The 15,600-nt window shown below is 41.4% G+C and overlaps 1 protein-coding gene across 3 annotated transcripts in view; it reads right to left on the bottom strand.

Annotated features, from left to right (window-relative positions):
- Nucleotides 1–15,166, bottom strand: part of vaspb (vasodilator stimulated phosphoprotein b) — a 32,947-nt gene extending 17,781 nt beyond the window's left edge. For 2 of the 3 annotated variants that reach the window (XM_034114720.1, XM_034114719.1), the window contains exon 1: nt 14,715–15,165. In XM_034114720.1, the coding sequence (XP_033970611.1) occupies nt 14,715–14,719 (5 nt within the window). In that variant the 5' untranslated portion in view covers nt 14,720–15,165. Of the gene's footprint in view, nt 1–14,714 lie in introns of all 3 variants that reach the window. The other variant, XM_034114721.1, reaches the window with a different exon arrangement.
- Nucleotides 15,167–15,600: the final 434 nt, after the last annotated feature.

A 15,600-nucleotide genomic window follows, 5' to 3' on the forward strand; every position in this document is an offset into this window, starting at 1 on the left:
GTTTAACAACCGGCGTAAACGGACCTTCGCGCGCTATCAAGCAGTGAGCGCGCGATGTCCTGTTCAGATGACGTCAAATCCAACGGGAAGCCATAAATAAACTACACAGAATCACACTACACACCTACGCAATGATTACATTCAGGCAGACTTTAGAATACAACCTCTTTGGACAATTCATATACTTATTGAAAACAAGCTACAACATGTAATACCTTGGAAAATGCCGTTTAATACTTTTTAATACTTTTTAATAGCCTTAATTTTCGCTAAATTGATTTATCAACTTTTAATACTTTTTAAGACCCCGCGGTAGTGATGTCACTATGTTGCAGAATTAAACAAAGGAGTCCAATGGAGGCGTTTCAGGTAGGGGGAGAAATACAGGGATTTTTGCACTTGAAAAACAATGACATGCTCAAAAACCTTTAGAACACACCAAAGGAAAGGGGAACACCCCCAAAAGCCTGTTTAATTTAAAAGTGCAACATCTATTGCACATCTGTCCTGGGAGAGGGATCCTCCTCTGTTGCTCTCCCTGAGGTTACAAATATTTCTCTCTGCTAACTGTGGAGTTCCTTTGGGAGTTTTTCCTGCGAGGGTCTAAAGACAGAGGGCTTTCCAGCAGAAAACATTCCTAAAGAAAACGTCAGAACTATAAGGAAAGCGCTATCTAATCTTGAACAGTATTTGGACAGTTTAGAAGTGTTGCTGAGTGAGAAAGCGCTCCTAATATAAACATGTAAAAATACAGATAGTGATGCAATGTGAGTCTGGATGAAGAAGGAACCTAAACATCAGAGAGGTTCATTTAAAGGCAATGCTAAATACAAAGAAATTGGTCATGAATATTTATTGGATCCACACATTTTAGGACAGTCCTAAAATGCTATCATACTGTAAGGAGCCCTTACTTTAAATGTATATCTATACGATGCATTTATGTCGACATATCGTTATAGGATGGATGTTTGTAACTCATATATCTTTAAATTGACGAGCTCAAATCCAACATAGTTTAAACTCTTATGCTCATACAATAGTTTAAAAACATTCTCATGGACTTGGATTGAATTTGTATTCTCAGTTTGACAAATAAAGTGGATGTACATGTAATATCCTGGTTTTGTGATGTTAATCTTGGATCATAAAGGGGACCTATCATGCAAAATGCACTTTCTGATGTCTTTTATACATAAATATGTGTCCCCGGTGTGTCAGGGAACTCACCAAGTGTCAGAAAACAAAACCCTCTCTCTTTTCCTCCGTACCCACATCTCAAAAAAAAGAAAAAGGGGGGTGCTAACAAGCAGATCCAGAATTTTCGCTCCTATAACGTCATTGGCGACATCCGGCCGACGTGACACGTCCCAACCTATATTCTCCGGCACACGTGACACGTCCCAACCAGTGTTTCCGCCAGACCAGGGCTGAGAGGGCGTCCACCCCGCGAGGAGGGGGGGTGGGGGGTTGAATTTTGACTTGAGCCGTCCCTTATAGATACTGTCTTTTTACGATAGTGAGCCGGATCATTTGGCTCGGCTCTCTTAAAAGCGCCGGCTGTTTCGGCTCCCAAACGGCTCTTCATGTTACCACAGTTTACCACGGAGCCTCAGTTTCGCCGCTGCGAGGCTCTGGTGCTCGGAACGTGCACAATTTGGACGCGATGAGTGGTGCTAGTGGAGCACGCACGTGAGCTGCGAGCACCACTAGCACCGCTCATCGTGTCCAAATCGTGCACGTTCCGTGTTGTCCTGTAGCAGGCACCGCCGATGTCGGGGAAATGATCTTCAATACTCCGAAAAGAATCCCACCAGACTCCTTTGCCCCTCCAACAGAGGGATGTCCTTGTCCTTTTTCCTTTTCGTTATTTCAAGCGATACAAACTCTCGATCTTCTCTCGAATTATTAATATCTTTGGACGCCCTCGGCTGGAGTTCAGGGCGTCCCGAGCTGAATAAGGGCGTCAAATGACGGCAAGACGCCCCCCTGGCGGAAACGCTGGTCCCAACCTATCGTCTCCATATACAGTCGCAGCTGTGTGTCTGTGTATTCAGCAGGATGTCTGCTGGAGGCTTAGAGTAAAGTCGTTATATTGTATAATACATATAATGGCGGTAAACACTTAAGAAAGAACATGTCAAGCTATGTGCTGTATCAGAAACAATGCGCGGCGTCTTTTGGGAGTAATATGCTGTGTGTTTACATTAGCAAGCATGCTAACAATCAGAGCTAGCCATGGAGCTAACGCTGTAGGCTACTGGAGAGAATATGTGTAACGTAATGTCCTTGTGGTAAACCCAGCGAGAGAGAAAGGTTTGAGCTCCATACTGTTTCAGAAATAAAGCTTGGAGTGGTTAGGAGCATACTATGGCATTTAATCACCGCAGCGTTTAGCTGAGCTTCTCCCGGTAGAAATCTCTAGCAGGGGAAAGCTGCGTGACGCTACAAAGGCTAGCTGAATCAGCCTGTTTGCAACAGGGCTGCAAAAGAGCGATATGAGCAGTATGAGGCATAGCTACAATGGGTGATCTGTTTGGTATTTTAAGCAAAAAACTTCACAGACATGTTTTGTATAGGTATGGCCCTACAATATATTTTTCCAATATAGCATAATGGGTCCACTTTAAATGAAAGGCAATCAATAGGATGCTAAATCATTATTTTTACAACAGTGGGAGAAAGGATTTTTACAAGGAAGAGAAGTGGGCTAAAACCAATAGGCTCAATGCCCGTCTGTCACTTAGGCAGGTGAACTCGGGATGTATAAATACTGCAGCGCTCTCTGATCTGCATCAAGCCTTCTGCTGCTGATGGGAACTGGGAGGGGACGGAGACTTCGGACTGGGAAACAGATGCATATTTAATGTGAGAGAAAGCGAAGGGCTCAGGAGTGCGACTGAGAGTGAGCACATTAATTATTGATAGAACTACGGACACAGATGCTAAAAGCACGAGTGGCAGAAACACACCGAGACGGAGCCTCACACCTGTCATCTGACAACACAGGAACTCACAGCTGGGATGACTGGACAGATATTAAAGAGGCATATTATGATTTGGGGGGGGTTCCCCTTTCCTGTGGTGTGTTATATAGGTTTGTGTGTATGTAAATGGTCTGCAAACGCTAAAATCCCTGAGTTTCTCTCCCACACACCCCCCCCCTGCATGAAACGCCTCAATTGGACTCTCATTGGACACATTTGTTTGTTACAGATCCTCTAAAACCACACCATGATCATTTTAATATACTATCCAATGATGCCAAAATAATCAATCCTCCCACATTTCTGAAAATAATTGCAACAAGTTACTTTTTCCAAATCGCGCAGCCCCAATAGACGCAGACTCTGGTTGTGTTGCTCACTTAGTTAGGGTAAGTGTTTTTCTCTTAAGCACAAAGAGGTCACGGCCTGATGCTGTGTGGAGGGATCTGAGCCCCCAAATACCTCGAGCAAATGGCCTGACAACAGGAAGTGATCACCATGATGATATTCAAATTGTGCTTTGGCTAAAAACACTTAAAAAAAACGGAACGAGGTCTTCATCACAGGCAGTGAGTTCCTCCTCTCTTTGTGGTTTCTTGGTCAGCGAGGGGTTAACAGGAAACCGCAGGGGCTCATGCTCTCTTGGAAATGTCTGTATAAGGCTTTGCTCTGGGAACTTTCCCCCAAATGTGTTGGCAAGTACAGTCAGGCCCAGTGGCTCTGTCTCCTCCTCTCTTCACCTGACCCTCCCACAGCGCTGCTCCTCCCCCCATCCCTCACTAGTTCCTCAAACATATAACCAAGATCTGTCGAGAGATGTCTCTTCTGTGGCATTCACGAGAGTCGGGACAAAATAAACACTTTTCAGTCGTTTAAGAAGATAAAAACGTTACAGACAGAAACAGTTTTTCATTGTCATCGTCCACTCTTATGTCTTTTCTGTGAAAACCAAGAGCTGTTTTGTCAAATCCAGAACACATTTGGTACAGTTTAAGTTGTGCATTGTTATTTTAAACCTGTTAGTCGGGACGATTGTAACACAATGTTATGAGCTGTCCTGTCCTTGTTTATATTGTCTATGCAAGCACATTACATCATTTATCTTAGCCAGACATTAGGATATTAATGGCATCTCTGCCTGTGCTGCACCTCTCACATACATGTGTCTTTGAGAAAAACCTATGCTCTACTGCAGGTCAACCTGACTTCTCTCAGTCTTTGTTAACCTCTTTCTCCAATTCCATTTGTTCAATATGAAACATGTGTTTGTTAAGTTCTGTTACATCGACAATGTGACCGCATTAGCAGCAGAGCCAGCGTTTCTGCCAGGGGGGCGTCTTGCCATCATTTGACGCCCTTATTCAGCTCAGAACGCTCTGAACTCGAGCCGAGGGCGTCCAAAAAAATTAATAATTCTAGAGAAGATCGAGAGTTTTTATAGCTTGAAATGACGAAAAGGAAAAAGGACAAGGACATCGCTCTGTTGGAGGGGCAAAGGAGTCTGGTGGGATTCTTTTCGCCGCCAGCAAAGCGTGTTCCTGTGACGGAAAGTGTACTGCCGGCGAGCCTTGACGGGGGGTGCTAGTGGAGCACGCGCATGAACTGCGAGCGCCGGAGCCTCGCAGCGGCGAAACTGAGGCTCCGTGGTAAACTGTGGTAAAATGAAGAGCCGTTTAGGAGCCGAAAGAGCCGGCTCTTCTTAGTGAGCCGAGTCAAATGATCCGGCTCACTAAGAAGAGCCGGAATTCCCATCACTAATACGTAAAGAGATAGTATCTATAAGGGACGTCTCAATTCAAAATTCAAGTCACGAAGAAACACTGACTCCTGACAGTTAAACCTGACCTGCTCCTAAACTGAAAAACTCCAACATGGCGAACCTTGGGATGTAATAAAGTACTAATCAAATTATCATAATTATGACATATGAAACAACAAACTAAACCAACATCTTAATTCAACAAGATGTACTGCTTGTGTGAATTGAATTCCTGCAATCAAAAACAGCTTCTCTGGTGTATCGAAAACAATGTTGTATATCTTGCAGTCAGTTCTGCGTGATGAACATGCGGACGATAGGCATGATAAAGTTGGATGGGCTCGGAGAGAACTATCCCACGTCACTTTTGTCTTTCGTCCCGCATTCGTCCTTCATCTGCGTTACTTTCCTCCCGAGTTAGGTCTGCCTTTCGTCCCACAATATTTGCACATTTTGTCTCACATTACTTTCGGCCAACAATACTTTTATCACGTGTTACTTTGGTAATTTGTCCGGCAAAATATTTAGCTTTCATCCCACATTATTTTAGTCTTTTGTGCCGCATAACTTTTGACCTGCGTTACTATCGTCCCGTGTTACTTTCATCTAGCTTTACTTTTGTCTTTCGCCTGCGTAACTTTCATCCTGCTTAACCTTTGTCCCAAGTTACCTTCGACCCGCGTTCAAGTTTACTTTTGTCTTTTGTCCAGTGTTACTTTTTGTCCTGGGTTACTTATGTATATATTACTTTCATCCCATTTGACTTGTGTCTCTCGTCCCACCTCCCCCTTACTGCATTCCATATTTATATTTGGTGCAGGGATAAGAAGTCCTCACATACAGTGAAATGGATAGGAGTACATTCATCCTGAGTATCATCATGAGACTGTTTTACTGAGCACACATGACATCATCCGTGAGACACTGGAGGTTCTCAGTAATGTCTAAACACTGAGAGAAGTAATACCATTTGTCTCCGCGTCCATTTCTGGTTCACTGTCCCTCCTAATCCGTCAGACTTATCTTTCTCCTCCAGGAATTCATATAATACCACTTTATGAAAGCCTTTTCTGCCCCCTATACTACAGACAAATATCATTTTTTTATGATGCTCAGGCTTTTTGAGTCAGTCTTGCCTCAAGGAATAAGTGTCTTTCTCTGTTTTTAGGATAAAAGAAAGACAGCAGGTAAGACTAAAACCTGCGTTGTGCAAAATCTAGTGCAATGCATGCATGCAGCTTTATGCCTCATCAATAGGAGTGTTGGTTTGATACTTGATTCACACACATTCAGAGCCAAATGTGAACATAGGTGAGAAACAGATGTTATTTTCTGTTATAAACCACAGGTCGCCGCGCTGCACCTTAGATGAACAAACAATGATTCATTTCAAATTTCTACGCTTCCCCTTCAGTTATACTTCACGTTTAAAACCAGACAGAGAACAATAAGTCACTAAATAGTGTCTGAGTCTAACCAAACCACTTCCTCCTTCTGCTTCACAGCATGATAAAAATACAGACCACAGCTGTCTTTTTTCGTGATGAAGATTATCATGAGAAACACACCACCTTTATGCCTCTTTATAGTTGGTAGAACATTGTTATATACTATTTTAACCATTCAAAATATATTTACTGCAGCTCAAAAACATGTAGTTACTCCATCAGATTCATTTAGAAAATATCACAAAATAAAGAACCTTGAATTTTTTTTATTTCAGCTTTTGTAAGGTTTAAATATGTTATGCGGGATATTTACAGTAAAAGTCAATAGCTACAACTCATTCATAAGTAAAGAAGGAAACATTCCCTTTCAACCACATAGCGAAGTTAAAACTGGCACACATCGGAAAGTCACGTTCGAGACAGACAAGCAATGTGTGAGAAAAGGGAAGTGAAAGAGGCTACGTGTGAAATCAAATGTGCCATCAGGTGATTAACTAGTTGCAAGAGAGAGACTGAACTTCCGTTTGAATAAAATGTGGGTGCATCATAGTTCAGTGAGGACGTATTTTTGCAGGCCGACCCTGAAGACAGCATCTCCCCGTTTCCCTGGACAACAATCCTATGGAATATCTCCATGTGAACACACCTTTATGATACTTACACCACTTTATGATGTTTGAAGTAAAAAGCTAACGTTAGGCTGTAAAGGAACTACAGCAGGGTCACATGACTTCCCCTTACCACCGCTAAGCTAAATGCGGCTAATGTTGGGCCTGATGATGTTTAGTCGTCTCATTTAGACACTTGTTAGCAACCGCCGTTTTTTAAATTCACCATTGGGGTATTTACTGACTTGTGTTTTGCTCTAGAACAAAACTTTTAAATATCTTCAGCTTGTGTTAACCACAGACCTTATTTCAGGCCAACAGCCAAAAACACATTCAGAAAAACCACTGACCTCCAGACCAGGGGACAGGAAGGGTTTTAGGACTCATACTCTATTGCACAATCTGCAATGAGGTCATGGTGAAGTACTTGACCTCTGATTCAGACTTAGGACGTCCACACAATAGCTTGTTGACGCTGGCCCGCTCATCTGACACTACGCTATCCTCGATCCTCCCTCAGGCAACGTAAACGGCTGTTAGTGAAGTTCAGCCGGGCCCACATGACTCAGAGTCCACAACACACATCTTATGAAACTTTGTTTGTATCTATCAGAGCTGTAAAGTACGTGCGAGAAAAGCTTTCCAACTGCAAGGTGTACTTCCTGTTTAGATGTTAGAGCCAGCTGTCCCATAGATGTTAATGTAGGCAGACGCACAAAATCCAGAAGAAAATCCCCTTCAGTATAAAGTGTGTGAATTGGCCGAAAACCTTCAAATTCAATGCATATGATTTATTACATTGCATCTTTTGGATACTGTAACAAGGTTATATATTGCAATTCCATAAAGAAAAACTGTCATAATGTACAATCTAGCCCAAACTTTTGTGTAATCATTGCCACTGTCTGCAACAAACCTTTGCATATTAACCATCAAATAAAATCAATAGTGTTTTTTATAATCCCAAAACATAGTAATGAAAATCTAATATATTTTCTTACAACCCGTGGTAACATTTTAGCGTATTTTCTTCAAATAGGAAACACAGACAAAAGTATTGATTACTCTAAGTTAGAAAACTGCAGTGTTTTCATGACTACATAAAAAATCATGAGGTTATTATGGCAAAAAATGAAATCTCTATCAGCTGTTATTCGTCTGCTATCTTCACTCCCCGTGTCTCAATCATTCCCTTCATGCCTGTTTCTCTTCACACAGGTCTTAGCATGACACACACACACACACACACACACACACACACACACACACACACACACACACTTCTGCCTGTTACTCGAGTCAAATCACACAGAAACAGCCCTGCTATGTCAGCTATACACTTCTAAATATCTTTGTTTGACTCGTCTACTCCGAGAACCTCTCAGCATTCTTTAAACGCTGACTCATCGCTTGCCCGGCATAGTTTATCCCGCATTGTGGAAAAAAGGTTTGGCCAAGAACTTTTTTTTCTTTCTGTTGTGTGACCACTTCAAGAGTGGAGATGAATTCCTTCCTGCTTCAGAGGCTGTGTGTGTGGCTGTGTGTGGCTGTGTGTGTGGCTGTGTGTGTGGGGGGGGGGGGGGACTACTGGCAAGCTTAATGCCCATATTTGGAACCATCTCACCTCTGTCCTCCTCACCGAGCTCAATTCCTTTTACAGGTTGGAGCACATCCTCCTCGGCTCGGCTCAAGGAGACGGGTCTACTTTTCTGAGGAAGAACAATTCACTAAACAAAAACTCCCCCCCCTTTTACCTCCCCTGACTTCACACTCTTTCTTTAACAAGACTTGTTTCCACAAAGGTGAGAAAAGACCAAGCAGAAAATAACACAAGGCAACACCTAATCATATTTCCTGCTTTCCGTTGAGTGTGCAGACTTTGACCCTACGTTAGTCTCCTTTGCCGATACTGGCCGTTTTGATAATAACTGTATAATGTTGTACGCCTTCAAAGCAGAACACCAAGTTTGCGATGGTATACAAACTTAAAGAAAAGAGTTTCAGTGCTCTTGAAGATCTTGACTACTAGTTTTTCTTCTAACGCAGGTCTTCAGGGACTGGTCAGCTTTCTGTCCCCAGAGTCAGAACTAAACATGGAGAAGCAGCGTTCAGTTATTATGCTCCAAATATCTGGAACAAACTCCCAGAAACCTGCTGGTCCGCTGCAACTCTAACTACTTTTAAATCCAGGCTGAGGACTTTTCTTTTTGCCGCTGCTTTTAATTGAACTATTCACATCTTAAACTGCACTGTAACTTTTATCCATGTATTTTTTCTTTTAATGTTTATTTTATTATCTTTTCTTTTTAATGACTGATTTTAAATGCCATTTTATTAATGTCTTTCATTTTTTGTAAAGCACTTTGAATTGCCTTGTGTTGAAAGGTGCTATATAAATAAACTTGCCTTGCCTAACATGAAAAATTGCAGTCAATGAGAAATGGTGGCTTGAACACTCAGCTGATTATTTGCACTACACAAGCATAAGGACAGTATCAATTTGCGGCACAGCTATGTAAACCCTGTTACTGACTGAACAAAACAAAACCGCACAGGTAACATTCAGGCCAATGTTCACCCATGACTGAGCATCGAGGATTAACTATTTTAGCAAACACATCTTTAACAAGAGAACAATCCCCTCAAATGACGACAACATAAAGTCCCCAAAAGAACTTCTTATAGACTAGACGCTTGGAGAGAATGGTCAGAAAGAGACGGGTTACAATTATGAAGTATTAAGGAAGTTAGCATCACAAAGTAGGGCTGCTCGATTATGGCAAAAATCATAATCTCGATTATTTGGGTCAATAATTGATATCACGATTATTAAAAACGATTATCCATTTACTTTGAAACATCAATTTATTGGAGACATTTTTTTTGAACAGTATGTTTTTAACAGTTGATTACCCTGAACTTTAAGTATAATTCAATTACAAAAAGTAATTAAAAAAGAAAAAAAAGAAAAGTAATAATAATAATAAAGAAATTATCGTTTTATTTCGATTACGTTGTTTTCGTAATCGTTGCAAGCCATAAACGTAATTGCGATTAAAATACGATTAATTGAGCAGCCCTATCACAAAGGGGTTTTTCGATTGGATTACTGAAGAAAATAACTTCTGTGGCAAACAAACGTTTTGTTCAGCAGGATAATCTCCACATATTAACACCACTTTATGATTTTTGAAGTAAAAAGCCAACGCTAGGCTATAAAGGAACTAGATTTCAGGTAACCTAATGTTGGGCGTGATGATGTTTAGTCGTCTCATTTAGACACATGAGAAGAACAAAACGTTCAAATATCTTGTGTTAACCACAGACCTCATTTCAGTTTGACAACCAAAAACAAATTCAGAAAGCCATTGCTTCCTGCAGCTTCAAGGGCGGCAACAACTGTCTCTGTAAACAAGTTGAAATGATCGGCTGATCAAGAAAAAACACTTAAGTGTCATCCATGCAGAAAATTATGATTTGACTGAACTTATTCAAAACAGGTTCTCATTTTTCTAAACAACAGCGCCGAGTGTAAGTGTTGCCAAACAGAAAAATGAAAGCTGTCATCTGCAACCTATACAGTTTTATCTGATGCAACCTTTGTGTATCAGCAATCACCATCATCCCAGATAAGTGAGGTTGGACCTAAACGATAGAAATGTTTAGGATGGCTGACAGCAGGAATCTGTTTTATACTAACTGGCATCCATTAAGCAGCGGGCCTCAGATGAACCTGATGTCTCTTTGTGTCCATTAGCTGTGCTGACCATACAATACATCACTACAGCGTTTCTGCCCACAACAATCTTAGGTTTCACTACAGAGTTATACTCAGACTCCCCATCAGCTAGATGATGTCACTCGGTCTGTCTAATGCAGAGACACCACAGGGTTTGTAGATGTGTCTTTAACTTCATTTGGCCACTTTAGCCATTTCTTCTGCTCCACTTTACATTTGCAATGGCCTGCCCTAGTGCTCTTTCACATTGCCTTCGTTTTGTGTTGGTACTCCCTTAGAGGGTGATTGCCATTACATTGCAAGCTTTGTCAACCTTTAGAAAACTGATTTTAAGCTTTTGAACAAACTCTTATTTAGTAATAACGTATTTTAAAGCCAAAAACCAAAAAAATATAGATTACCACTATGTGATTGGTTTATCCAAATAGGGCATATTTTGGAATTTAAAGTTGATGCTTGGAGCCAATGTAGCCACACAAAACACACCAAACGGAGAGCATTACAGCACAATAAAAGAACAAAAACACCAGCCACAAATAAGAAAACTGCATTTGTCGCCAAGTAGACAACAGAAGGTTTTGTATGTTGAGCAACCTCTGTGGCTAATCCAAGCGGCATAATGGCCTATTTATGAGTATGAGGGGTGGGAGGGGTAAATTGGTTCAGGGGAGGGGGCTGCAGTGTTTGGGTGTGATGCAGGAGACAAACTCACAAGACTGGTTTAATAACGGAGTGTGTGGAGGGATCATTTAGACACACTGTCACACCGACTCTACCGTCTTTAGGAGGGCATATCAACATGCAACTCTTTATGATGCATGAGATAAACCCATTATTCGAAATGTATTATAGAAAATAACTCCCACAAGCTCTTTCCAATTATCTCAAATTGTTATTGCTTCTAGGGCGCAGGGTTAGTGTGGGTCTTAGGGGGTGTTTGGTTGAACAACGAAATTAAAAGTGCAGACATTTCAAGTATGCAGGATGTCTCTAATGTATGTTTGCAAGATAAGGTGAATCCTTAACAAATAGCTCTACCAACACACTTAAGTGTCCTTTGATAGAATTGTATTATTTAGTTTCATTGAATGCATGCAGGCGTAAATTCTGATAATGCTTTGCCACTGACATCAAACTTCAAAAGAAAACGGAAGAAACACTTTTCAGAGGAATTAGAAGAACAAGTAGAGACATGAAACACGCAGCATCCAACACATCACACAAATGTGAACATTACACAACACTAAGGCATGAACACGCAACTACCGCAACCCCAGTGAGTTTCATCTTGTTATCCTTACATGGACATGAACACAGCAATACTGCGAAGTGTCTTAAATTACAGTTACTAGCAGCCTGTTGGGACACGAGGTCAAGAGCATTTTGATAGAGGAAGAGGATGCGACAGCAAAACGGCTGCAAAGATCACCGTAAGAGCTGCATTCCTTTCCAGTTACTGCCAACGCAGAAAGAAAAAAGAAGCTACAGGCGAGACACAAAGGAGTCGGAGGGGGAGGCCACCTCCCTGCTTTTAATGCTGATCAATAAAAAGCTACAGCGAGGAGTGGAGCGGCGTAGCCCAGTTTGGCATCGCTTCCAGGCATGTCCAGTGAGGTTGTGAAAGCAGATGCACTACACCTGTCTACTCACGTCACACAGGTTAAATCTCGAGCCTGAGGCAGCAGCATACTGGTCTTTTAGTCACAGAGACCCAGTCAGTGAGTCATGGTGGGAGACTGGAGTCACCTCTGACAACAACAATGAATCATTATGCAGATGGTGCACTTCCTGTGCCACCTAACCAGAGCATAAAGAAAGTTTGAATATGATGATACAGTGCTGCTAGCATTCATTTCCATTTGGGAGCATTTGCTGGATGTCTCTAGAGTGATGGTGTATTTTTGTTGGCCGGCGTGTTAGCATCGCAAAGTGCTCCCTTGTCAAAAAGTCAACAGGATTTCCCCATTGGATTTTGGATTATCTTTATATTATTTACCGACCTATTTTATCTTGTAGAACAAAAGGTTGCTTTTCTTTAACTTGAACCGGAAGTGGTATAATGTTACGTTATTTCCGGGTTTTAGGATTCCTTTCTGCACCACTCCACTGACTGTAAAATATTTTTAAAAGCCAGCTTAAACTTTGGGAAGAATTTTCTCAACTGGGTCAAATTGTTGAACTTCTGAATGCACGTCTGTGTCAACATGCACATACCACAGGGACAAGTAACAAAGAACATGAGCAGAGCTGCATTCCAGTCTTTACCTATTATACGAGGTCACATCAACGGGTCAGACCACAGAACCGAGATAAAGTGTGACCTGTGATTATCAAGACGGACGTCACTTATCAACAGCTGGGAGAAACCACTAAAAAAGGGCATAATGATAACTGAATTTAAACAAAAAAGCATTGAACTTACTCTGCGTGTCTATTTCCTGCAGGGGTTTATGGTTGGGAAGCATTTTGTGCAGCCATAAAACGGTTTGCTTATTTTATTATATCATAACAATAAAATGGTGAATCATTGATGTCAGTGTGTTGTCATGGGGTTGGCAATAACACGCAGGCATATCTACAACCAAAAAAACCCAGTTCTCCTACTTCCTCCATATTTGGGTTGCTTTGCTAGCTAACAGTCACATTACACTGCCAGTGTGTTCTGCTAAGTATGGTAGCAGTAATCTTTGCTGAGCGTTGCATTAACTTAATTAATGGCCTCATCAGCAGGGCATTTTAAATGCATTACTGTGATTGTGGCAGGATTTCAGGGGGAGCTCAAGTGCCTCCTGTTCCTGCTCTAATCAAAGTTGCCGTGCAGAACTATGTGCAAAACAAATACAAACCCTGGACCAACCCATGTGCAGAGCGGAGGTATATTGTTACACAGCTCTGGAGGTTTGAGATAAAGAACTAGTTTCACAGGTTATCAGCCCTTCGCCGAATTTAACCCGCATCTGTCAGGGTTTCAGGTGACAAAAGCTGCTCCTTGACAGAAGTGGCGTGTTTTAAATGTGAAGAAGTGAGGAAAAAGGCAAAGAGGGCCCAGGCTTCAAAGCATGTAATTGCCCACTGCACAGGCTGTAACAGGATGTGGAATTTGTGGAGCTTTTTCCACTGAGCAGCTTGGTGTCTGTGTTCCCAGAGGGAGCTAAATAGTGTGTTTAATGTCCGGCTGGGGAATGCATGACATGATATAAACAGAAAGTGTATTTGGGGCATTGTGCTGCTGAAGGAGCCCCTTTTATAGAGGGGACCCACCATGCACACTGAACCCCTTTCACATGTTCCTATAAACTGTTGTGAATACACTTATATCCTCCTTGTGTACTGCATGCAGAGTTGGGAGAAGTACTCAAACCTTGTAATTAAGTAAAAGTAGAAATACTCTGCTACAAGTAAAAGCACTGCAACCAAAATGTTACTCAAGTAAAAGTACAAAAGTATTGGCATCTAAATATACTTAAAGTACCAAAAGTTAAAGTAATGATGTGTTTATCAAACTGGTAAAGGTGGAACTTATTTCAACTGTGAATTGAATCAAGGTGTATCAGAAGTCTTTTTTAAGTGTTGAGCTTATTGTTTATCATTATCTGCAAAGTAACTAAAGGTACCACATAAAAGAAGGGGAATAATAGTACAACATGTACATCTGAATTGTAGTAGAGTAGAAGTACAAAGTAGTATCAAATGGAAATAATCAAGTACAAGTACCTCCAAAAAGTAAATGTACTTAGTTACTTAATACCACTGTTTGCATGATAGAGGTTTAGTTATGCACTAAAGCTGCCAACGTGTTTGAAACCGATACAAACTTTGTTTTCGTTATCTGACCAGCTTAACAACCCCAGCCTGGGAATAGTGTTCCCAGAAGAAAGCACACATGAACAGTAGGAGCCTGCTGAGATACTTTCTGATACACTAAAGTAAAGTTCTCCGCCAGCAAAGGTCACACAAACCTGCTACACAGCGTCCCTGTAGTTGAACCACACCACCCACTTATTATCTGTTTAATGTGGAAACTACTTGCTCTTCCCTGGTGTTTAAACCCGCACAAAGAGGTGGCATGGGGTCAGAAACGATCAGCGGTGGCCTTTGTGGAACCCGGTGGCCGAAAAACACAAAATGTAGCAACACAATGCAGATGAAGGGGATCTGAACCGCTTTACCCACCTCATTGTTCGGCCAGAGTGGAGCTCTTCTCCTCAAGTTTGTCCGACTTCAGAGCAGAAGCCCGGCTCGTCAGTAAAAAAAAAGTCCCAAATAAAAAAGAAATCGAGGGGAAAAGGGCGCATCTACCCCCGCAGACGGGGCAGCAGGAGCGGCGTTAGAGAAAGCACACCTCGACGATTTCCTGGTTGTGTGGAGAGGAGGGGTGGGGGGGATACAGTAGCTTGTCAACTCAAATCACTCTCCCACATTGGGTTAGTGCGAGATAAAGAGTGGCACGCCGAGAGGAAGCGGGATGTATCCGAATAAATCAAAAAGAGGAAGTTCTCTTATTACACTTTGCGCAGCTTTGCGGTTCTGTTTGCGCAGATTAACGCCGAGTGTTTGCGCCCGGACTTTTCTCCCCGCTTTCTTTCTTTCTGTCGGTCGGTCGGTCAGTCGGTCTGTAGATTCACCCAGTCTGGCCCAACCCGCCAGCTTCAAAGCAGCCTACAATCCCGTGCTGCGTTCACGTGTGCCTCCGAAAAATCAGAAGGATAAGAATTCCCAAGGGGTGTATTTGGATAACATAAAATAACATAAATTATAACATAAAATGATGCTAAATTAAACAAATAATAATAACATAAAATGAAAAAATAATAAAATACAAATAATAACATATAATCAAATACATGATAAATAAAATCAATAAATAATGAAATAACATAAAAATAAAATAATAGTAAAATAAAATAATATTAAAAGATAGAATACAATAAAAGTTTGAAGACCTCTAAATTGCTCTCTATACAAAAAAAAAGTATATAAAAAGTATTTATACAACAATCAGAATTTAAGGCTACAATCCCGTGTTGTGTTCAGGTGTGCCTTGGAAAAATCAGAAGAA

This window comes from Trematomus bernacchii, unplaced genomic scaffold (assembly GCF_902827165.1).
Source record: "Trematomus bernacchii unplaced genomic scaffold, fTreBer1.1, whole genome shotgun sequence".
In the NCBI taxonomy this organism is placed as follows: domain Eukaryota; kingdom Metazoa; phylum Chordata; class Actinopteri; order Perciformes; family Nototheniidae; genus Trematomus; species Trematomus bernacchii.